This window comes from Odontomachus brunneus, unplaced genomic scaffold (genome assembly GCF_010583005.1).
Source record: "Odontomachus brunneus isolate Ranch 3 - 2012 unplaced genomic scaffold, Obru_v1 Obru_scaffold_105, whole genome shotgun sequence".
NCBI classification, from domain to species: Eukaryota; Metazoa; Arthropoda; class Insecta; order Hymenoptera; family Formicidae; genus Odontomachus; species Odontomachus brunneus.
In genome coordinates, this window is record NW_022639555.1 from 85,753 (window position 1) to 109,872 (window position 24,120).

At 36.2% G+C, this 24,120-nt stretch overlaps 2 protein-coding genes and 3 long non-coding RNA genes across 8 annotated transcripts in view; 2 read left to right on the plus strand and 3 right to left on the minus strand.

The window, feature by feature from the left end:
* Nucleotides 1-726: 726 nt before the first annotated feature.
* LOC116849075 lies at nucleotides 727-3,765 on the minus strand. Its single transcript, XR_004379073.1, has 4 exons — nucleotides 3,414-3,765; nucleotides 2,024-3,233; nucleotides 1,558-1,826; nucleotides 727-1,355 (listed from the first exon to the last, which is right to left on the minus strand). It is a non-coding gene; the product is annotated as an uncharacterized LOC116849075 (long non-coding RNA).
* A 2,244-nt stretch (nucleotides 3,766-6,009) lies between these two features.
* Nucleotides 6,010-11,218, plus strand: LOC116849076. 3 transcript variants are annotated; one of them, XR_004379076.1, is made up of 6 exons: nucleotides 6,010-6,746; nucleotides 6,878-7,052; nucleotides 7,159-7,230; nucleotides 7,339-7,523; nucleotides 8,360-8,547; nucleotides 9,510-10,126. It is a non-coding gene; the product is annotated as an uncharacterized LOC116849076 (long non-coding RNA). The 3 variants fall into 3 exon arrangements; XR_004379075.1 differs by lacking the exon at nucleotides 9,510-10,126 and adding an exon at nucleotides 10,234-11,218 and having other exon boundaries at nucleotides 6,011-6,746; XR_004379074.1 differs by having other exon boundaries at nucleotides 6,015-6,746; nucleotides 8,360-9,653.
* LOC116849078 lies at nucleotides 8,065-11,150 on the minus strand. Its single transcript, XR_004379078.1, has 2 exons — nucleotides 11,104-11,150; nucleotides 8,065-9,722 (listed from the first exon to the last, which is right to left on the minus strand). It is a non-coding gene; the product is annotated as an uncharacterized LOC116849078 (long non-coding RNA).
* A 3,135-nt stretch (nucleotides 11,219-14,353) lies between the features above and the next one.
* On the plus strand, nucleotides 14,354-15,619 carry LOC116849072 (mitotic spindle assembly checkpoint protein MAD2A). The gene is made up of 3 exons (XM_032825858.1): nucleotides 14,354-14,559; nucleotides 14,634-14,996; nucleotides 15,191-15,619. The coding sequence occupies exons 1-3, from the start codon at nucleotides 14,487-14,489 to the stop codon at nucleotides 15,388-15,390; spliced, it is 636 nt and encodes a 211-aa protein (XP_032681749.1). The 5' UTR covers nucleotides 14,354-14,486; the 3' UTR covers nucleotides 15,391-15,619.
* A 196-nt stretch (nucleotides 15,620-15,815) lies between these two features.
* The window catches only part of LOC116849070 (protein vein), a 934,475-nt gene continuing 926,170 nt past the window's right edge, over nucleotides 15,816-24,120 (minus strand). For both annotated transcript variants that reach the window (XR_004379067.1, XR_004379068.1), the window contains exon 9: nucleotides 15,816-23,273. The gene's annotated coding sequence lies outside the window, so the exon portion shown is untranslated. The remainder of the gene's footprint in view (nucleotides 23,274-24,120) is intronic.

The window sequence follows — 24,120 nt, forward strand, 5'->3', positions numbered from 1 at the left end:
ATAATATATATGTAATATTATAAAAAGAACGTTCAACATTTTTTAAAACATTATTTAAAATACCGTCATTTGAGGTAACTTAGAATACCGGGGTAACTCTGAACAATTGCAACGGTTTACAAAAACATGTGGCATCATTAAACGTGTAGAAGTAGAACTTTCATATCAGCGATATAAAAGTTACCCCAAATGACGGTATATTATTGTCCTTGAAATAAAATAATTTTTGTCAATTTATGCTTGATTTTGGCTCATTAATTTTCCCTCATAATTCATAACAATTTTAACATAATTTTCTATAATTAATTTTGTCATGAAGTATTTGTGGTTTTCAAGAAAGTCTAAAGCGTCTTCTACAATGGCAGTAGGAGTAGTAGTAAGAAATAAGCAGTAAGTAAATTGACCAATTCCATTCTTACGTTTCAAAAATAATCGATTGTGATTGGTCTATTTACTTACTGCTTATTTCTTACTACTACTCCTACTGCCATTGTAGAAGACGCTTAATTCTTTTTATTACTTCTACTATACTATTACGTTTTTCCAATACGTATCACCATATGATATGCGGATATTAGAAGCGTTTCCCAGATAGCACAAGATCTCCTGAGGACGTCCTAAGGACGTCCTGAGGATGAAGAATGTCCTCAGGATGTCCTCGGGATGTCCTCTGGATGTCCCCTGGATCTGTGCTATTAAGGGACGTCTACATTGGAAGTAAGCAGTAAGAAGTAGGAAGTAAGAATAAGAAATTGACCAATCATAGTTAATTATTCTTCTCACATTCGACTGTGGTTGGTCAATTTCTTACTCTTACTTCCTACTTCTTGCTATTTACTTCCAATGTAGACGTCCCTTTAGGGTTACGTTGCCAACTCTGTTTTACTCTACTGAGTTGCTTCTTTTGCCGTTGTTTGATCCTGGCGGCGCCACAGATATTGACAGACGCTTAGAATCACCGCTAGCAGTCCATAGTTATATAGTCAAAGCTCAAGACTATGGCCGGTATTCATAATCAGATCTTATATTTAAGATCAACTTAAGTACTGTCTTAAGATGTCATGAACCAATCACAGAGCCGTATTCGCATCTTAAGACATTACTTAAGACGATCTTGAAATAAGATTCGACTATGAATACCGGCCTATATCTTTGCGTTAGGCTGAGAACTTCTCCTGTACGCGACGTATAGCCCAGACATGGCACCTTCCGATTACTACCCATTCCAGTCGCTGCAGCATCAGGCTAATACACATTTCGTGAAATTTGAAGAGATACGAAAATGCATTGATGACTATCGCTTCGAAGCCGGTGAGCTTCTATCGTTAAGGAATTCCTAAGCTACCTGAAAGATACTAAAAGATCATTGATGCAAACGGGGAATATTTCGCTGATTAATATTTTTTTGTTTGTTTTTGAGTAAAGATTAAATTTTGCAAAAAAAGCTCAGAACTTTTTGGTTCACCTAATAATAACGAATCCCTAAACTCAATGATTTAGATATTTTCACCGAAGCACATGCATTTCGGCAAAACTATAATCGACGTAGTTACTTACTTGGTTGTGTGCACTTTTAACGATGGTTTCAACAAGATGGCTTCAAACAGATGCTTATTCATCTTTCCCATATTGTGTATCTTTTCAAACAGATGCTTATTAGTCTTTTCCATATTGTGTATCAATAGATGCTTCGAGTCCTGTTCCTGCGACGAGGAGTACATACAGCGAGATGCGAGATATAGGTCCAAGGAAAAATTGTCATTTGCGATTTAAAGTACATCTTTAGCAAGTGCAGCATCCTCATGGGAACAACTGCCTTCCGTATCCTGTAAATAAAAAAGTATTTTAGAAAACTTTAGAATAAATACTGCTTGGAACTGATTTTTTTGCTCTACAAAAATATCTAAAGTTTCAAGTTTTTCAACTAAGTTAATTCATTCATTATATCTATGTATTGTTTTGCTATTTTTCTGTAGGTAAGCTGAACACAAAAAAAGATTAAAATCAGAAAAGTAATTCTTACTGCTCAGTCTTCCCGCCAGTTGCCCTTCCTCGTACTCCCGGGGGTGTCTCGCAGGTGCATTGCGTTGAAGACTCCTAGTGGTAATTCTCCATTTGCATGTCCAGTTGCGAATGATCGCGTGCCTGCTCGATCTGAGGTGGCCCTGAGCGGCATTGGTTCATCCAACAGATCAGATATGGTGCTCCCATTTCATATTAATATTGATTCGTCTAATAAGAAGTTTTACTCTTCTTTGCTGAATTCCAAAAATCCTATAGATAAGTCCTTATTTAATTATTTATTTTTCATTTTGCCACTCCTTCATTCCGTATCATTGAAAATGTAGTTAAAACATTTTCTGCATTTCTCTCAAAATTCCATCCTAATCGATTTTATCTTATTTATTCAAAGTCAGTTATGTCACTGGTAAATGTTTAGGACGTGCCAATGAATCTCGCCATTGCAATGCTACCTTTAAAGCAGAGTTTAACTGGTCCACTTGGATTTTTTCGCATTCAAGTTTCTTCCGAAAATCTCTCCATCTTTTAATCTCATCCTCTGTCAAAAATTTACTTCCATTTTCAACTAGTTCATCTAATTGAACCAGCGAAGTAATTTCATTATTATTCCTCGTATTATCTAAGATCTTTTGTCGAACAAATAACTTGACACTTTGGGTTAATTCTCCTACGTATAAAATATGAAGGATATGATCCTTTTCCTTAATTTCTTCCTTAATTTTTTCATTCATCTTTTCCATATTTTTTATAATTTCATCCTTTTCCTTGATTCTCTGTTCCATACGATATATCCTTTCAATCATATCATTTGTCTTTTTCATATTGTACATCTTTTCAAACAGATCCTTATTAGTCGCGTGAATAATGCCGGAAGCGCGGCAGAAACTAAGTACTCGGTGAGAACTTAGAAGTGGATGTGACTCGCGTGCGGAGTCGCAAGCGCGACAGTAACGAGTCCTGTCGAACGATGCACGGATATCTGCAGTGCGTGAGATAACGCAAAGAGAAGCAATTTGTGGTGGAGGCTCCAAAGTAATCCGAGAAGATCTCGCAAACTCTTCTCTCAATCACAGATAATATCGAGAAGGTGGAATAATAGAATAGCTTTTCAATGGAGAATTGAATTCCAAATTTAGGAAGCTGTTCTTCTATTGGATATTAGACGTCATACGTCGGACATCGGATGCGGTGTGAATCCTGGATTAGTTACACTAACAAATTCAAACGGCGCACAATTAACAAGCGTTGTTCACGAGCCGACGGCGGTTGCGTCCGACGGCGACGACGCTCGCCCACCAGCGATAGCAAGCGAGCGCTCGGAATCGGCTTCTCCTCACGGAGAAACAACGCGGCAATGGACAAGCCGCGAGCGATTAACGACGTGTACTTACTTTGAAGCAGCAGCGAATTCACTCTGCTTTCTGGGTCTTGCGAGGCTCTGGAAGCTCTGTATATCAGTTGGACACGGGGCAATTGGATACAGTCCAATCACAAGTCGCTGTTCCAAGGGACCCTACAAATGTCTCTAATCACACGGTGCTGTGATTGGCTGTGTCCAAATGCACCGTATCCAAGTGCACCGCTCCCTCTGGAAGCGATAACGCGAACGCGAGACGTGCGCGAGCCCACACTGAGATACACTGAGAAACTACTTGGCGATACCTTTTAAGAGCGTTAAGGAATCCTTCAAAGGAGCGTGATAACAGGCACACGCGATTCCTCGGCCCGCGCCCGCTTCCGATTCGCGGAATCGATGTTTTTGTCCGAATTGCCTTGGAAACTCAGCAAAACACTTAACGTATAAGATTTGCGCACGGCACGCGTCGCGAGATAAGATGCTCACGTTAAGATTACGTGCTTCGACGTGATCGCTTGACAAGACGAATCGGCGAAACAATCTGTTCGATTCCCGAACAAAGTTTCTTCCGAAAATCTCTCCATCTTTTAATCTCATCCTCTGTCAAAAATTTACTTCCTTTTTCAATCATTTTATCTAATTGAACCAGGGAAGTCATTTCTTTATTATCCTTTGAATTATCTAAGATCTTCAGTCGAATAAATAACTTGATACTTTGGGCTAATTCTCCCACGTATAAAATATGAAGAATATGATCCTTTTCCTTAATCGTTTTTTCCATATTGTTTTGTCCATATTTTCCATCTTTTTAAACACAGATTATTCGTCTTTTCCATATTTTGTATAATTTCATCCTTTTCCTTAATCGTCTTTTCTATATTGTGTAATTGGTTCGGTGAATGAATTGGTTTTGTGAATGATTCGGTTAAGTTGTTAGTTTTATTTAATTTTTTCATTTTATTCCATTGCATGCTAACTTTAAGGGGATGCGGGAGCGAGCGACGAACTTGATAAGCACTGATAATGTAGAGCGATCGCCAAAAAGTAGAAAACGTTATCTTCATTTACCGACGATATCGAATTTATATAAACATATAATGGGCGAGTTTTTTAATTCATCGATGAATCCATTTATGAATTAAAAAACTCGTCTATACTTATAGAATAAAGATGATCGTCAAATAGGCGCTAACATGATACCGCTATATCCTTTCACAAATGTTATGCAAGTGTGTGTGCTACATTGTCATTTCAATTTTCTTACACATAGACATTACATAAGTGTGAACGCTACTTTGACGACATTCACATTCTTTTCAAAACAGGCTTCTACTGCTTTTCTGATAAATTTTTCAAACCGCTTATGTACTGGGTGCATCAAAGAAAAATTTTTAGAAAAGAGTGTTGTAGGCGCAAACGTAGTTTGCGAATAATATTTTGAAAAATACCTATTATTTGAGACTTCAATATAATTAGCAACGGTAATTTAAAGATATCTTTTTTATTTCGCACTGACCAATGTTACACTTTATTTTCGCACGTAATTTTACCATATAAATTGGAGCAGTTAGTAAACTATAATTATTGAAAAATGAAGTCAGTGTCACGATAGTAGTAGTTCCACATCGTTTTCATCCTTGAAAGAGGAATGTCCTATTTCATTTATACCTGTATCTTTACTATACAAAAGCATTTTTAATTTGGTCAAGTCAACAAATTAAAATTTGTTGGGAAATGTTGACGTGATACGGAATACATTTGCGAAATTATTGTTTCGTGCTAATTGGACCAAAGTAAAAACCATTTTGCATTGTAAAATTACATGTGAAAATGAAGCAGCACATCCAAAAATATGAGACGAAAACGATAATGCACTATTACTATCACGAAATCGAATCATTCTACAAAGTTTACTTCTTTCTACTTGTGTCGAATTAAAAATCCTTTTGCAGGGTGAAAATATGTGTGAAAATACAGTGGAGTATCCATCAATATGAAATGAAAACGATAATGCACAGTTACAATCACGAAATCGAATCTTTTTGCAAAGTTTACTTCTTTCTACCTGCGCCGAATTAAAAATCCTTTTGCATGGTGAAAGTACGTGCGAAAATAAAGCGGAGCATCCACTAATATGAGACGAAAACGATAATGCACTCTCTTAAAATAAATCAGTAAAACCTCCCTGAAAACAGTGAATATATACTGATTTGCAGTTATAAATGTTGCACTGAAAGAGCTCAGTGCTATACTTAAAACTGATATCAGTGACTATTCACTGATTCACTTTAAGAGAGCACAGTTACTATCACGAAATCAAATCTTTCTGCAAAGTTTACTTCTTTCTACCTGCGTCAAATTAAAAACCCTTTTGCGTGGTGAAAATACGTGCGAAAATAAAGCGGAGCATCCATCAATATGAGACGAAAACGATAATCGTGAACTAATTTTTCGCTCTACTTTATTGTTACGTCCTGCAGGAGAACGCAACGTAATAAAAGCCTCGCCTGTATTTATAGGTCGAAGAGCGAGTCAGCGACCAGAAGGGTCGCTTTACTAGCACAACAATGTACGGGGAGCGGTCCAATTTTGAGTCAGAGATCTGAATCTTTTTACTCGGGGCTGGTCCTCGAGTGATAATAGGAGAGGACGAGTTAAGAAAAAAATTAAATTTTTTTATAAATGGAAAAAATATGATTTATTTGTAACTACAACTTAATACTGTGTGCGTGTGGGTATTAGCGATCCGTGTGTGTGGGTAGTCGGAGGATAGGTGGCGGTTCTCTTGCTTAAATTTAGAGAAAGTAAAGAGCGAATAATTTAATCGTTTTGTTTTCAGTTTTTATAATTTTTAAACACGGCTCCTATTAATTATACTATTAATAACCCTTCTACCAAAGCTCTTAAAATCGTTCAGTGGAACGTTCGCTCTCTCTTTGCTAGCCCAGTCAACACGCTTGTCAGAATGGGAACTCAAAGATAACTTTTTTAAAAACGCATTTTAATATCTCGGAAATGATATCTAAATAGTATCTGATAATCATTATTTACTGGAAATATCTATGAATCATTATTTACTAGAAATATCTATGAAGAGAGCTCTTAAAGTTATCACATTTCAGAGATCTCTTGAAAATGTTATCTTTACGATATCATGCCAAATGATAGCAGTTTGATCTGTCATGAAAGATATAACGTCTTTTGTTTCTGAGCAGTTCAAATGCGTATATGATATTGCAGTACATGGAAGCTTCGAAAACAATATTATGATGTGAATATTCTGAATGTATAAATATTCATATTGTAGATTCTGAGGATATTTATTGAACATTTGTGCTGTCTGGGATTATATAGAATATTTGTAATGGTAAATTGTACAGATAATATATTGTGCCTTATCTATAAAGTTATTTGTATTAGTGCCAGTAATAGAATATAGAAGAGTTGCAGAGAAATAAGTAAATATTTTGGATGCTGTAATCTTTATGTGTATTTAAGATATCTGAACGAAAAAGATTTAGAAGCGCCAACGAAATCGAAGAGCTAACAACATCGGAGAATTCATAAAATCTACAAAGCAACATGCAGTTCAAATGAAGAAACAATTAATGAAATGTTTCCTGTTAATTCACCATCAAAAGAAAATAATTCATTTATTGAAACAGTAACAATGGTAATACATGTTTTATAAAATATGTGAAAGTAAAAATAATTATCCAAGTCTGTATTCCACTAATATATGACAATATTCTACTTTATTTCATTTTATGTTATTATAGATCTTTCATGCACTACGTGAAATACATCAAAAGGGTCTTCAGGGCTAGCCATCAGCAGTATTGTTGCAACAAGTGATTCTTAATATATGAAATTATATGTTTTTGTTGTACATAATCTGTCTATTCTTTCTATGATATTTCATTATAAATTTTAATTTATACACATATCATTACTTGCAGGGATTTTACGTTGTACAAACCACAGTCCACAACGGAAGAATGACAATAATCAACACATACAAGATAATCCCAGGACAAACACAGACATAAAACAAAGAGCAGATAAACAGACGTTGAAATACAGATGTCAAATATAAACATCTGAACATAATCAGAAGCAAGAAATAGAAAGTCATCATCGTGAAGTAAGTATCAATAAAGTAAAACCCCAGTTATAATTTTTCAAAACAGACTAAACAAACAATTTCATAAACATTTTTTCTGTATAATCTCAATAAGTTTTCTTTAAATTTATTTATTATTCTGACATCCGACGTTGTACAGCTTTGTGCTATTTTCCAAATATCTTTGAATGGTATCGCACTCATGTAGACTATTTCAAGAAATCTGTAGGATATAGCATACCTGTGTATATAGTACAGTTGTGTTATATGGATATTCAGTAATTTTATTGTAAATTTTATGAAATTTGACAGTATTATGACAAAATGTCATAACAATACTTTTCGTCTTTCTCTATCGTACTGATCAATTATTTGAATTGTATTTGGAAGTAATGAAATAGAATGAAATTGTTTCGTACAAGTTTTACAGACAGAGTAATATTTTCGACACATTAACTATTGTCTTGAAAATATGTTAAGTATTTGAAATAGATTACAATAAATCATAAAGTAATATAAAATAACGCGAATAACAAGGAAAATCTAAATAAACAACAGAAAGTGAAAAAGAAGAAAGTATTGAAACAATAGTATTTCTTTTTACCATAATACAATTTGCTATAATACTTCGAGTAGTGTTCACGTGGACAATGATGTATATTTGACATTTTCATCCGTTTACATTTTCGCTCTTTAATTATACTTATTTATTACAATATCACAAAATATATGAATTATTATGTTTGCAAATATAATTATTGTGTATTAACAATTTTATTATTTACTAATAGAAATTGTAGAATTAGTTCCTTAAAATTGCAAACTTATTATTTATATTGCAAATGTTTTCCATATAGAAGTTTGTCGGAACGACATTAAAATGATTTTGCGTACAGTGATATCCATGAGACAAATACTCTTAGATTCAAATTTAAACCAAGTATAAGGAAAAGAGATAGATTTGGGTTTGCCGATTTTTACTGTGGAAAGATTAAACGAATTTAATAAGACACTATCTGAAAATCTTGCTGCTCGATTGCATTATGTAAGTATTATTTACTACTAAAACTTTATTACATTACAATTAACCCTGATAGACATTTATTACTGACCAATTGATCATAGTCGGTATTACATTTCTATAAGAAAAATATAAGTAGATGATTGGAAACAACTTCTTGTTTTTGAAGATATGTAATCCTGACTATTTTGAGACGACTTTTCCTCTTACAACATTATATCTACAACCGTTTTTTTTATAATGAAAAAAACCACTTTGCTTTTTACAGGCGATAGACATTGACAATGCAACTCATGGTCAGATTCTACAGCTGACAGACATAAACACCCATGTCTGAGTTGCGCCGCCACTGCCTATCTCCTGTATCTGTACTATAATATGCAAACTAAATACACTTACTGTTTATCATATAAAAACTAGACAACGTTTGGACAACGTTTTGTACGTTTCAGAATCTAGTCTGAATTATGTATTTCCAAGGACATCAGGTTGTTTTCAATCATCCTGTATAACTTGTGTTTTAAGTTGAAACATACAATATGATTCAAGTATCTAAAAAAATGTACATAGACGCACGATTGTCATTATATACCGCAATTGAATCGTAGAACTATAATCTATTATATTTATGGAGATGATTCTGCCTGTTGGAATTAATTATTAAATAGACAACATGCTGGAATGAAATGTTTTTTTCATTTTCATGTAACAATAAATTGACTAAATGCTATTTTAAATATTAATTAAATTCTGATAGTTTTTTTTGTATATCTATTGTTTCATTATATGTTGCATCTATGACTGGCACGTAACTAACTCATAAGGGATGTAACGTTTACATCCATGCATTGTGTGATTTAATATCAGTATAATTGTTATCAAATGTAGGTTCGTTTGTCTATCTGGGTATACCAAAAATGTGTATTACATAACCTCTATATAAAACACCTTATATATCTTGAAATGACAATAGTATTATGTGGCAGAGCTCGGCAAGAGATACATTTTACATGCTAGACGACAAGGCAAGGGGAACAACACTGGGTGGACGTTCCCTAAAATTGACTGAAAGGTGTATCGTTTGCCGAACTTTGTTATATAGACAAAGATAAATAATTTTTTTACGATTATACCATCTAATTTATTTCCTTTTCCTGTTGCTTCGAATTTTCTTTTTTCTTAGATGGACTTCTTCATATCTAAAAACATAAATTTCATAGTTTTGACACTTTGTTACTGTGTGTATAAAACATTTTGAATGTAGTATAAACGTTAATAATAATGTTAATAATAATGTAGGATAAAATTACTAATAGTAAAAGTTCCATGTGAAAATAATATTTTATTGCTGTCAGTACTATTTTTGTAATACTTTAGAAACCAATTATACTTATATGTTATCATATAATTAATTTGTACAATTTGTCCAAAGATATAATTGCTGATTCCTATCTTTTGGTAATTTTTATTCATTAATATGTGCGTTTTTTTATAGTATCATTGTACTTCAAAATTATTTATGTTACTCCAGACACAACAAATCAAGTAATAAGACGTTTGTAAGACATCTGTGACAATATCTTATAAACTTGCCTTAAAAATATCTTAAAAACATTTTATGACCCGATTTTGGACATTGTGCTGTCTTCGACTTTACACTTTACGACTTTAATACAAATTACAATATGAACATATTTTGTATATTCACAGCAAAAAATGATTCGAACAATAGGAGGTATAACTCCACATAAACATGTACGAAACGCTATGAATTTAACGATAGCTGATATGTTAGCTTATCGCATGACATGGATTGGTTATAAACATAACCCAGATAGAAAAATGTGTTCATTCTGAGCTCATATTGTATTCATGTATCTTCAAGTATGAGGACAATAATAAACACCGATGTGGGCTCATATGCGCCTCAGAATGTAGATATGTTATGATGTCACAAAAATATCTCATTTAATAATAATAATCAACATCATGTCATGAATTTGCAATACAATTTGTACATCATCTGTGTGCATCTGGTGCTCATGTCATAAGATCACGTAATGATCTTTAAAAAAGTATCAAATTGGAATCATAGTATAAAGTCACATTGTGATGAAACATGATCATCACGCATTTCTATCTGGGAAGATTGAAACTCGGAGCATGCAATTTATTAAACTCATTACTGATATTTGGTTCATTTCCTATTTGTTTCTTTGTGGAAATATGTCAGAATTAAACGACTTTTGTATTACCTGTAATTTTTACGATAACATAATACTTTATTGTTATCATTAGCAATTTTCTAAAGTTATTTCACTTTATATTCTATTATAACTTTCGTCTTATAACACTAAAAAGCTTTTATATTTTCATAATACAAGAAAACTTAATTTTACATATTTTCATGTTTCATATCTAAAACAATGCAACAATATATTTTGGCACTTTCATCCTTTTCATTTTCGGCTTTTTAAATGTCTGGGAAATCTAAGTATGCAAACGTTTTGAAAAGAATTCAATATAGTATTGAAACAATATGTATAAAGAGTATAATTTATATAAACGATGAAAACATACTTTTTCACTTTAGAAACCCAATTTCCTTGCTTCTGAATCATTCCCATGGCTTTGAGGCGTTTTGAAATGGCTTGTTGAGTCACTCCCAATGATCGTGCCAATTCTTCTTGATTTTGACACGAGTCTTGATCAAGTAATGCCTCCAATTCTGCATCTTCGAAAACCTTCTCTCTTCCACCGCTATGCCGGTCTTCGACGTCAAAATCACCGTTCTTGAAGCGTTGAAACCACTCACGACACGTCCTTTCACTAATAGCGGCCTCACCATAAGTATTTGAGAGCATTCGATGAGTCTCAGCCGCAGATTTCTTCATATTGAAGCAGAAAATTAAAACCTCCCGCAAATGACGAGAATTTGGCTCGTAAACTGACATTTTCAATCGAGAATAACTTTATGATGCAGACACAAATCGACTAATGTTTCTATAGGGTTATGTTGACAGATGCCCAAGTTTATTGTATGACGTCTATGATCTATTTATTTCGACCACTACTTACCGCTAAAGCCATCTATAGGAAAACGGCGGAAGCAAAGTTGTATACCTAGAATATTAATAATAATCGTTTTCATTACCTGGATTTTTCGATCATTTCAGTGGTTACACAATATTAAACTGTTTCTTTTAGGCGCTTACGCGCTGTGAGTCACTTCATATTTACTACTCATTATATGCGAATGAACGATGGGATGCCATTTATAGCGCGTAAACGTCCTAGAGGAATGCAACCTTTATATATATAAATTCTGAAAATATTTTATTTGTATGTACTTGACCGGAAAAAAAACTCCGGTTGGAAAACTATTCTTTTAAATCGTTTGTATTTCGTATGAAGAGTTTTGAAGTGCAATTGAAAAGATTTATGAGTTATTCTATTACTTGTAATTAATTGTTCTTTTTTGGACCATGTATTTAGCCGGAAATAATGACCGGAAGTAAATTAAACAAAGGTTCGGTATAGTATCGTTTATATTTCGTATGAAGAGTTATGAAGTATCATTAAAAAGGTTTGTGAGTCATCCAGATAATTTTAATTAAATATTAAAAAATTATGTATTTGGCCGAAATATCGATCTCAAGCGCTACTGTAGAAGTACCGTCAGACACGATCGGTGTATTACCTAGTATTTAAATACTCATGGTTCATTTTCGAGTAATTATGTATAATAAGGCCTTTTTCGAATTTTGATATTTTTTTGCAGCTCTTTTGGTAAAAATATTTATTTTGACTTCAATATTAATAATCAATCGGGGAGTCCGAAAAATATGCAAGTTATATATTGTTTTAACTTATTCTTCATTTTTTTTCACTTGTTGAACGTTGCTGCTTTCCCACAATTTAAATAAGTTACTGATCTTTTAATTACATTATGTAACTGCAATATCGAACGACTAGCGGGGGGCTGCACTCCCCGCATCCCCCCTCGAAATTAACCTAACCCAACCTATCGTCACATTAACCGTCAGTCATTATTTATTAAAGTATTCAACTTTTTTTCTTAATAATTTTTTAGTAAACAATGACTAACGACTAATGTGACGATAGGTTAGGTTAGGTTAGTTTTGAAAGGGGGAGCAGGGGGCGCAGCCCCCCGCTAGTCGTTCGAAATTGCAGTTACATAATGTGATTAAAAGATCAGTAACTTGTTTAAATTATGGGAAAGCAGCAACGTTCGACAAGTGAAAAAAAATAAAAAAAAAGTTAAAACAATATATAACTTGCATATTTTTCGGATTCTCCCAATTGATTATCAATAGGCCTTATTGTATATAATTACCCGAAAAAAAACCAGGAATATTGAAATACTAGATAGTACACCGATCGTGCCTGATGGTACTTCCACAGTAGCGCTTGAGATCGATATTTCGGCCAAATATATGATTTTTTAATATTTAATTAAAATTATCTGAATGACTCACAAACCTTTTTAATGATACTTCATAACTCTTCGTACGAAATACAAACGATACCATACCGAACCTTTGTTTGATTTACCTTCGGTCATTATTTCCAGCTAAATACATGGTCCAAAAAAGAACAATTAATTACAAGTAATAGAATGACTCACAAATCTTTTCAATTGCACTTCAAAGCTCTTCATCATTTAAATAAAAATGATTTAAAAGAATAGTTTTCCAACTGGAGTTTTTTTCCGGTCAAGTATATACGAATAAATATTTTTTATTGTTAATCACGTTAATTGGCCAATTACGATTGATTATTCTTCTATAATTCTTCTATGATTAGTAAATTGCTTAAAGCTTAAGACCCATATTCTGAATCCTCTTTTATCTATAAAAGTGCTTCTAAAAAAGGAGTCACATGATTGGCTGAGAAGCTATATTCAAGGCACTTTGTTCCGTGCGGGACGAGTACGATGTGCGACCATGCGCCAGGGCAGCGATCATGTAACTTCGAGCGGAACTTTTCATTTTTACTTTTTGCTCTATCGATTTCACGTGCACTTTTTCATTGTTCACGCAATCAAGTAACTCTATGCATGAAAAGCACAAATCACTAAACATGGTTCCTATATGATTTCAATATTGGTCAAATCAGCTGTATCCATCCGCTGTAGAACATATAAGGTTTGTTCGCGTCGCATGCCCCAATGTGCTCCTACTCGCTCCAACGTACTCTGATTGGTCCGCGTGGTGACATGAGCCAATCAAAGTGCGTTGGAGCGAGTAGGAGCACGTTGGGGCATGCGATGCGAAAAAACCTATAACTTTAAAAACATCGCTATAACCTTAGGACTATTATGTTTTCTGTATCTCATCACAGCACTAGCATAATATATTCCGTATTCATTATGTCACTAGATTTTCTTTGGGTGTTTATGACAATTATTGGCTCCTGCACACAGAACGCGGTAATGGTTGCGCGCGGCGGAAGTCCGCACGACAGCCAATCAATATGTTGTTTTTCCGTAAGAGCTAGAAGGTTATTACGGAAAGCAGCATATTAATTGGCTGTTGCGCGAACTTCCGCCTCGCGGCAAGCATTACCGCGTCCTGTGTGCAGAAGCCATTACTGCTTCAGTTTTGTTGTGCCACAGCCCTAAGTGGACCAAACTAAGTGGACCAAACTAACCAACCAAACGCTACTGTGGTCACGAAACGAAAAAACGTCTTTAGAACGGTGATTGCGATTGCGATCGCTAGCAGCTCCTTTCTGATTGGTCAAGACGCAACACTAAACTGCCCCAATCGCTAATGTGATACGGGCGTAAAGTCGCTTGGCGCGCTTGTTCGTGATTGGTAAAATTTAATTCTATAACGACTGTTTGATCGTGCTGTAACCATTTCTCTGCGGTTTACAATTCAGCGTTGTGTAATTTGTTTGATCGTAGATTCTTTTAAACGCTGACATTTTCCTAGGTTATGACGGAAACGCAACAGAAGGCGAAATGCATCACATTGAAAGGCTCCGCCGAGTTGGTTAAACAGTACCTGTGTAAGTATAACCTCGTCTGCGGTGCCGGCTACAAAATATTCATAACTTTTTCGAATCTTGATCGTTCTTTACAGTGTATGGAGTCAACAGTATACTCTATCAAAGAGGAATATATCCGCCGGAGATGTTTCAGCCCGCTGAACACTTCGGCCTATTTATTTTCATGTCCACGGATGATAAAATTATGTCCTTTTTGGACACTGTCATGGGGCAGATCCAGGAGTGGCTAATTCAGCGTAAAGTACACAAGATTGTCCTTGTCATAACAAACGTCAACACGAAAGAGGTGCTGGAAAAATGGGACTTCAAGGTCGAGTATGAAGACCAGAAGTCAAATGGAGTTGACAGTAATGTCAAGGCTGACTCACCTGAAATAGGAACAAAGGATGTGAAAACTATACAGAAGGAGATACGAGAAGTGATACGTCAGATCACTGGTAGAGTCAGATTGCATGCAAATTTTAAGCAAAATTTCATTCTCATTAGATCTGTTTTTCTAGCTGAATTATGTTCTAGCCATTAGAATAAAACAAGCATGTGACATAGTATTGAAGGAAAAAAGAACAAGGTTTCAGTACTAGTTTAGCTAGAAAAACATCTATTATATACTAGTAATGTTTAATTCTTATAGGTACAGTGAGTTTTCTGCCACTCTTGGACTGCCAATGTTCCTTTGACATATTGACGTACACCATACCTGACTGCAATATTCCTAACAAGTGGGATGAGACTCAACCAGTTTTCATTGCAAATAGTCAAGAAGTACAGCTTAGATCATTTTCAACCTCCATACATAAGATGGAAACTATAGTGAGTTACAAAAATACTTGAAATTACTTTATTCTTTTTTACGTTTTTTCTTTTTTTCTTATATAATGATAATTCAAATTTCATTTAAAATCGCCTTGTGTTATAGATGGATTATTTCACAAATATGAAATAAAAATCAATAACAAAACTTTTTAAGAGAAACATTTGAATGTCTATAGCTTTGTAATAAACAATGTTGTTCTGTCTGTTTTAAGAAAAGTCATTTAATACATCTGTGAACTAATGCATTGATGTAGTAGTTTTAAATTCCTATATATTTCTATCAAAATTCCTATATATTTCTATCAAAATTTTATTCTCTCTATAAAAATATCATTCTATATCAATAAAAAGAAACAGGATTAGGGGAATGTATGATATCAACGATCATATGAGAGTCATAATAATAGTAAGGAAGAGCACATGTCACTGACAAGAATCTTGGCAGATTTTATTAAAACATAATTGACCATTACATTTAACACAGGAGTTATATTAGGTTACTTGGCAAAGCATGAGAGATACGACTAGAATAAAGTTTTCGCTCGCCGACTTCTCGAGGTGATTGACTAGTATCTTCCAGCGTAAAGCTTCTCATATAAATTTTCGATATTGATACCGATACTCAATCTCAATCATTTTCTAACAAACTTTGCGTTGCGCGTCGAAGCGTCCTGGTCACGCATAATTCAAAACTCAATCGAACGCTACGCTCCTTCAATTTAAACGAGACTTATTTATACAAATACACCCATAGACTCGAATGGTCAACGTAACATATTCAATCGTAATCTGCCTCGTTCGGTGGAGTGTACGAACGAAAGATGATAATAAAAATCATCTTGTGCCTTTATGTATGCTATTCTTTGTCCGCGATGCCCAATTACTCGATCCGATGACAAATCTACATGAACAGAGGCGTTTATTTCTCTTCGAATAATCGACACGTGCCGTTTGAAGATTTAGTTTCTTTTTTTAATATGTATTTTTATATATTCGATTGTATAAATACTTTGTAAAATTTTAATCTTCTATTTTAATCTATCTTTAATCTTCTAATTTCGTCATCAACCTCTTTGTAATTATATAGGATTCGTTATATGGATTTTCATTTTTCTTATAATAAAATGTACACGGAAAAAATTGATTGAATTAATTTGAAATTCGATTAAATTAATTAGACTGGTGAAAAATGAATTATTCGTAATTCTGATTCAAATAACTAGATAAATTTTGTTACATGTGTTTTGTTTAAAGTAACTATAGATAGATTTGTTTGTGTCAACCTCAGCAAAAAAGGTCACTACCAAATTCGCCTTTACTCAGGTAAATTTTGAACGCGAGATCTTTGGATTATGAGTCTGCTGTCTTACGCGCTACGTCACTTCTCTAATTAATAGGAATGTGTTTGAAAACATCATCCGAGTGTTCTCTCTTTATCTCATTCTTGTATCTCTCTCACTTCAACGCAACGGATGTATCCGGGTGACGTTTCCGAACGCACCTTAAATCTGATATATTGCTTACACATATGTGTAAACACAATTATGCAATTTTTCAACAATATCATTTCATATCATAAAAAGTAATTGGGATAAAAATTATATTTTGCCATAGTTTTCTTTTTAATTTAATTAAAACTGTGACCATAGTTTAAGTATAATCAGTTACGAGAGTAGCCAGAAATGCAGAAATAAATTTCCAGTGCGCATTTGTGAACGACGCAACCAGCAACATGTCGATGCAACTTTATGTGATGAGTACATGTAAATAAATAAAGAAAACTTAATAGAGAAAAATTAAGATAATAGTAAGCAATAGTATAATATGATAAACTTATTTGTTTTTTATTTGTGAAGAAGTAAAACATTAAATAAACGGGTGTAGTATACACGGATACACATGTATCGTTTTAATGTACAATAATACTACAACTTTCAAAAAAGGTATTAGTTTCTTTCGTTTCCTGAAAGATTTTCATAAGTGAGAAAATTTATTATTTATGTAATTGTGCAATTTTTGATAAATAAGAACTACACATATAAATATTTATTCATATATGTTTTTGCTCTTGCCTACAATACAGTTCTATATTTGAAATAGACATATTGAGTCAGTTATAAAATATGGTCTAATTTTTTACATAAATTTTGCTTGTTACATTCAGCAAAGCCCTTAATACGTGTAATAACGTTTAAGATACTTATTTGTTCAATAATATCAATTTTATATTTATTTTTCAATTTAAAAATTTTAATTTTCAAATTACATGTTTATTCCAGCGATTTTAGATAAATATTCTTACAACTAGCTCTATTATATTGAAATTATTCTATTTTAAAACTCGGCGTTCTCCTAACCCCAAAGACTTGGCGATAGATCATGTGATCATATGACTGCGATATCAAAGACGCCGACAATTACTATCGTAACTGGTTAAACTTAAACTGTGCTATGATACAATGCTCGCGCGCGCGAAGCAGTGAGGTGAATTCTGTAAGGTTAATTCCTTTAATATCCGAATGCTCGAGATTCACGCGCGTAAGACATTGGGTTTGTGGTAGACTGAATACGCAGTAACCAATTTATGATCGATATTGCACTTTAATGTTTTGAAACATTTAATCAGAAATAATAACCAGAAATTCTGTTTAGTTTCATCAAAAATTCTGTTCTATCAAAAGTATCATTCGACCAAATGTGTCACGTTAATCCAACTTCTTTTCTCAGGCAGTCATAATAACCAGATACTAGAATGTTATTACGCAGTAAATAAATTTTGAATATTACATTTAAACATTCTATTTGCGTGTCAGAATATCTCATTGTAATAACCAGAAATTTTGTTAAAGTCCACCAAAACTTGTTTAACCAAACATATCATGTTAATTCGGACTTCTTTTCTCCGTGTAGAATATATTAAAAAGTAGAATATAACACAATAATAGAAATTTTTTGGTTTTTAAGGAGAAAATACAATACTTTAAAAGCGTGAATGGAAAATGAAGGTTTTATTGCTGTTCGTTAAGCGATCGTCACGAGTGTGAATCGATGCTGCCGCGATAAATTCTTCAGCGACCGGTCGATTATCGAAGTAAAACGCCATTCTCCATTTATATTTGCCATTTCTCCGAGCACATTTTGGTCTCGCCAAAATACGACCGAGTAAGATCGTTTCGGGAAGTACCGTTGGTGATCTATTTATTAGTAATTCGCCGTTACGTCTCCCTTACAGTAATTTCGCTATTAACGTTAATACTTCGTGCTGCTAGAATTAGCCATATTAGTTCACAGTGCGTAGTCTCTTTACTATAAGACTATCGCCGAAAACGCACGAACGTGCGTCTCATGCGCGCTGACTCGTCCGCCTGACTCTTCATCTTCGAGACATCCGATGCTTTTGAGAGACGATACTTTCGAGCACTCGAGACTGCAACAGACACTTTAGACTTCTGATGCGCTTCTACAAACGCTTCAAAAATTTGCACGATTTCATTCTCATAAGGGGACTCGCCGTTCCCGAGTTTCAACAAGTATCCTATATTTTCGCGAATTACATTAACGAATATTCCACGCGTTTCCGCGCGATTTCTTCCAACAAATATATTACATTTCCGAAATTTCAACGAATATTTCAATCCTCCGCGATTCATGCCAACAGTTGCAGTGACGTCCTTTAGTAATCAAAATACACTCCTTTTTTTTCTTTCTTTTCTGTTCCGTTGATTAATGAACAACTCAAGGATGACATTCAGTGACGCGAGGAGTGTTTGGGGAACAATATTCGTGGAATTTCATCCGAGAGAGGCAATCTAATTGTTGAATCGCTGCGCGATCGCTTCAATAATCAGACGTTCGTAAGACTTTTCATACCCGAAATATTTTCTTCCTCCTCAAAAGCACGTTGTTTACGCCGTAGACGGACGTTACACTCGTAATAATTCTCCGCACCCAAGCTATACGCTCGTAAATGTGCCCTAGACTAGTTTTGCTCCGAATTCGCTTTTAGCTCACACACTGCAAAAGCTGCTGGAGATACGCTGTAGTTTTACAAACGTACTTATCCCGCTGGCCCGCAATACCGTGAGAGAGCGACATGTCGGACAGTAACCGTAATGGAGTTTGCCGGTTCGTGAATTGTTTAAAGTCCTCTTGTGACGTAAAATTAGTGAAGGGGGCAGGTGCGGGGGTTAAGGATCGTTGTTATAGAAACCGGTAGAAAGAAGGTGCGTTCTGTAGGAAGAAAGACGAAAAGGATATCCCGCTCTTTGTAGGACTGACGGACGTTCAAGCTGAAAATATTTGGTCTACCAATGTAATCAATATTGCACAATAATTATGATCCATAAATTTTGACTAATAATCTTTCAACGAGAGGTATTGACAATGATCGAGAGTAATTCGAGCGCGAATTAAATAGACGAGAGATGAGAACGAATTATGATAATAATAAAAATTTCGAATTCATTTTTTTTTAGGACTTTGATAAAGGTAGAACGTCATATTTGAATATTTCATGCCGACATCAACGCGCCAGCGGTGAGTTCATGTAGATATAGAACATAAATTTCTCACCCTACAATTTTTTTACGTCTCTTTTTTTCATATTTCTTATCGTCCCCGTAATCTTTTATGACTCGCTGAGCGATGGTGTTCGGGGCAGGTCTCTTTTGTCGCAAGTGGCACGGTATAACGGAGCAGCGGGCGTCACGTGTGTTTAGTACAACATTACGCGACAATTCTCCGTAAATATCGTAAAAACGCGTCTCTAGTAAAAACATTGAAAAATAAACAACGCGAAACAATATACAATATTTTACAGTAGCGCTTAGTATACCAGTGATTGGGAGTTGTCCCGCGAAACGGTGATGTGCGACAATTGTCAGAGGCTGCGCGAGGAAGCGCCGTTGATCGAGTCGATCACGATTGTACGCTCGGAAAATGCGCGGTGTTTGTTCCCGATCGCAATTTCGACCGAGCGCTCGGGCGTGAGAGGATAGGAGCAATCGAGCACCATCGCTCCTCTTCCCCTCTCCGTCCCCTTTATTTCTATCTCTAATGTCGATCGTGTAATCGACAAAGTACACGTCCATCATTAACGAAACAATCGTCGATACGATGGACGCGTGGGTGTTCAATCACCATTCCGCGGTCCCATCCACCTCGTGGACCGAAGATCGATTCTCCTCCTCCTCCTCCTCCTCCTCCTCCTCCTCCTCCTTACGTGTAAATCGCGTTCGATCGCGTCGCGGTGTCCCGCGAGAGAGAGAGAGCGCGCGCGCGCGCGCGCGGCGCGCACGAATTGTCATTTTATACACCCCTACTTAAGTTTACCTTGGACTAACGCTATCGTCGATTCTCACGATCGTTTTTTTTTCTTTTATGCGTAAAATATCATAAAATACATTCTTTCTTTGTTCGCTATTCGTAGACTCGCCGCCTCGTCCCGGTAATCGCGCAATCTGCGTCAAGTACGCGGAGCCGCGGCATTTTAAGCGGACAGACCGATAAATGTTCGAAGCCACAAGTCGGCTGAACGCCGACGAGTGTGGAGTAAAATATTTTGCCTATTGGTACAATACGAGTGTCTCTCCTCGCTACATAATCGTCTTGCGCGTATAGCTTTGGTTCGTCGACGAAAGAAAAAGGGGGGGAAAGAAAGAGGAACGAACCGTTTTGTTCCTTCAAGAGGGGGGGATCTTTTGATACCGTTATATTTCTATACACATTACTACAGAGAATGTTATATATAATAATATTCAATGAATTTAATATATATTATCGAGTAATAGAGAAATATGATACAAGAGGAGGAAATGATATAGAACTCCGTATCATGTGGAAATCAGTGTCTTCACACGTGTGAGAGATCTCACCTCCAAATGCCATTCGCGCAGCCTTCACTTTTCCGCGGGGGATCCCCGCTGCGGCGAAAATCAAAACTCGCTCGCTTTGACGTCGCGTGATACCGACCGACACGGCGAATCGTCGATGACTCATGTCGATGACTTTCATACAAATCGTCCAATAGGTACGAGCGACGAAACGAAATTCAACGAAAAAGCACACGGCGGCACTAGTAAGCTTGCACGGACATCATACGCTACGACAATCTCCTCCTCTCCGTCTCGCTCGAGAGTCTTTGGTTTACATAGCTAGAGTCGCAAAGTACTTTCCGCCTCTCACCTCGCAGTGAGAACGCGGCTCGGAACACTCCGCTCGCTTGTTCGCCCACAGAATTACCTACACTTGCAACTGTCCCTAAAATGTAAAAAGTAAGCGCACGCGTCTACCCTCGTCCACGGAGACGCGAAACTAGCCCCTCATCGATATCGACTGTCGGCCCGGTCGACACCGTCATAAGCGAGGCAGCGCGTGTTCCGACCGAGAATCGTTTCTTTTGACAATCGTTATCCAATCACGTCTGGGAACGTCACGCCGTCGGGATCGGGGTGGGAACGACGTTGACGTCGTGCAATTTTTGCGACGTCGTCTCTCACCGCTCGCCCGCGCGTTTCTTTTCCGCGTCCTCCGCTCGCGGAGGAACGGGGCGGAAAACGAATAAATCGAGACGGTGCCAAGAGCTCGCTGTCGACGTTTCGATCGCTCTCGAGGGTCGACGCATCGCGCTTGACCTAAAAGGGGTACGAGGGAGTACTTTGTACAATAAGGGCGTCCTGAACGCGTCGGTGAGGCCGGGATTCTTTTCGGTGAAATCTTTTCTTTTCTCCTGTTTGCTTTTTTTTTTTATATTTTCCTCTCGGAAGTTGCGGAGCGCCTTCTCGCGGCTGGCTAGGACCGTTTTTAGCATACAAACGGTTGCGACGTATCTTTCGGACTTGTGTACAAATGTCTCGGCTAACCGGGGATTTTCAGTATTTCTTCGCGCGATTTCAACGATCTGTCTGTCCTCGAGAGTCTGCAATTAGAAAGAAATCTAGATATCGATAGGACCAGAGGAAAGTTTGAAACGTTGCGCCGCGCGCAAGCAAGATAGCTCAATTGGAAGTTCCTTGAAATCAGCCAGATTGCTTCAATTAGGTAACACGAAATTAACGATACGAGATTAATTATCCCAGTTTTGCGTTGCAAAACTGAACATCATCGACTGAAGTTGCACGGATAGAATTTCTCTGAAACTGGCTCGTGTAATCGTGAGGACACTCCGCTAATTAAAACGGCGTCCTATCTGCGCAAGTTGAAAATTCCACGTTACGCGTTACTGCCTGAAAGATACCGCGGGTCCCTCCAGTAAAACTCTGATCCCGAAAATCCTATTACACAACTCGGGGATCACCCCCGCGAGTGTCCTTCCTCCTGCAATCCCGTAAAATGATATCACGACATCCCCGTGGTGCTACGTCGATCTGCACGTGCCCTTTGCTATGGTTTTACGACGGCTTTCCTCTCTTATTCTGCTTTCCGCCGGTATGATCCGCGTCGGAAACGAATGGCTCCAGGTCCTTTGACACGCTCTTCCCGTTCTATCCGCTAGTGAGCTTACGTTCGTACGAGTCGTGTAACGGCGTAAATTATTCTCCGAATTACAAACTGCGAGTTCGACGTTCTCGTGAAAAGCGAGAGAAAAAAGGAAACGCCGAAGCGTTAGTGAATGTCGCAGGTCAAACGTGCAAATCGGCTAATTGCGGCGAAATTCCCACGGGAACGCTTTAACTGGGGAACAATGGATCGTAATAAACGGCAGCGAGTTGTTCGTAATACTCTCTTCCAGCCGAGCTCATTCGCATCGTCGTTGTGTCTCGCGATGTCTTCATTCCGTTGAACAGAGAAGCAAAGTTTTCTTGCAGATGAGGTGGCGAGCTGCGTCATTGGAAGTTTTCTAATCCCAGCCGAGGAAGTGGTTGCTCTTCTCTAGGTAACGCGCGAGTGCTCGCTGTGGTGGTCTGCAAGCAAACGATAAAGATTATTTCATACGGATGCTCTGTGAAATAAAAATTTCGGATACTACAAAAATGTTGGCTTGTTTCTTCGAACGCTATCCTTCTTCTTCGTTCGTTTTTCCCATCCATGATCGTATATTCATTATCTCGTCCTCTGCTATTCATTTCGTCCATGATTGTCCTATATTCTGGGAAATATCCTTCATATAAAAAAATTCTGCCATCAGCATTTTATATAACGTGTAATTGAATTTAATTTACTGTTCCAGAAAAAGCTAAGTTTAGTATGCTAAGAGATAAAGAAATCAAGGGGGTTTAAAGCTTTAAAGGAGCTATACAATTTTTCTGTTAAATTCGATTATTGCGTTGTTCCGTTCTTTTTTTGAGTTTTTTTTTATGAAAAAGATGAAGATTGTGAGATATATATGTAGGATTAACGATAAAACCTCAATGATAAGAATTCGACAGAAATTATTTTGTATGTTATATACATAGAAAAAAAGATTTGTTGTCATATACTGGAGCTGAAGAACTATCGACGGCATTACCCATAACTATTGTGGTAGTTTATACTATTTAAGGGTCCTTGTGCTTTGTCGTGGTTATGTTGAATTTATGGCGTCAGAAGTGACGAACGACATATGGACGAAAATTGCATGACATTTCTAAATAAAGATAAATATAGACGAAGGAGCACTTAAGACTGTTTGAGTATATTTGTAAAATTGTCCGAAAGATATTCTTTTTTCCTGACAATAAATAATATAATAAATGGTGAAATGAAGCATGCAGACCAAACAGATTCATTTCATCATTTCATGTGTCTCATTTATTATACGATTATTTAATG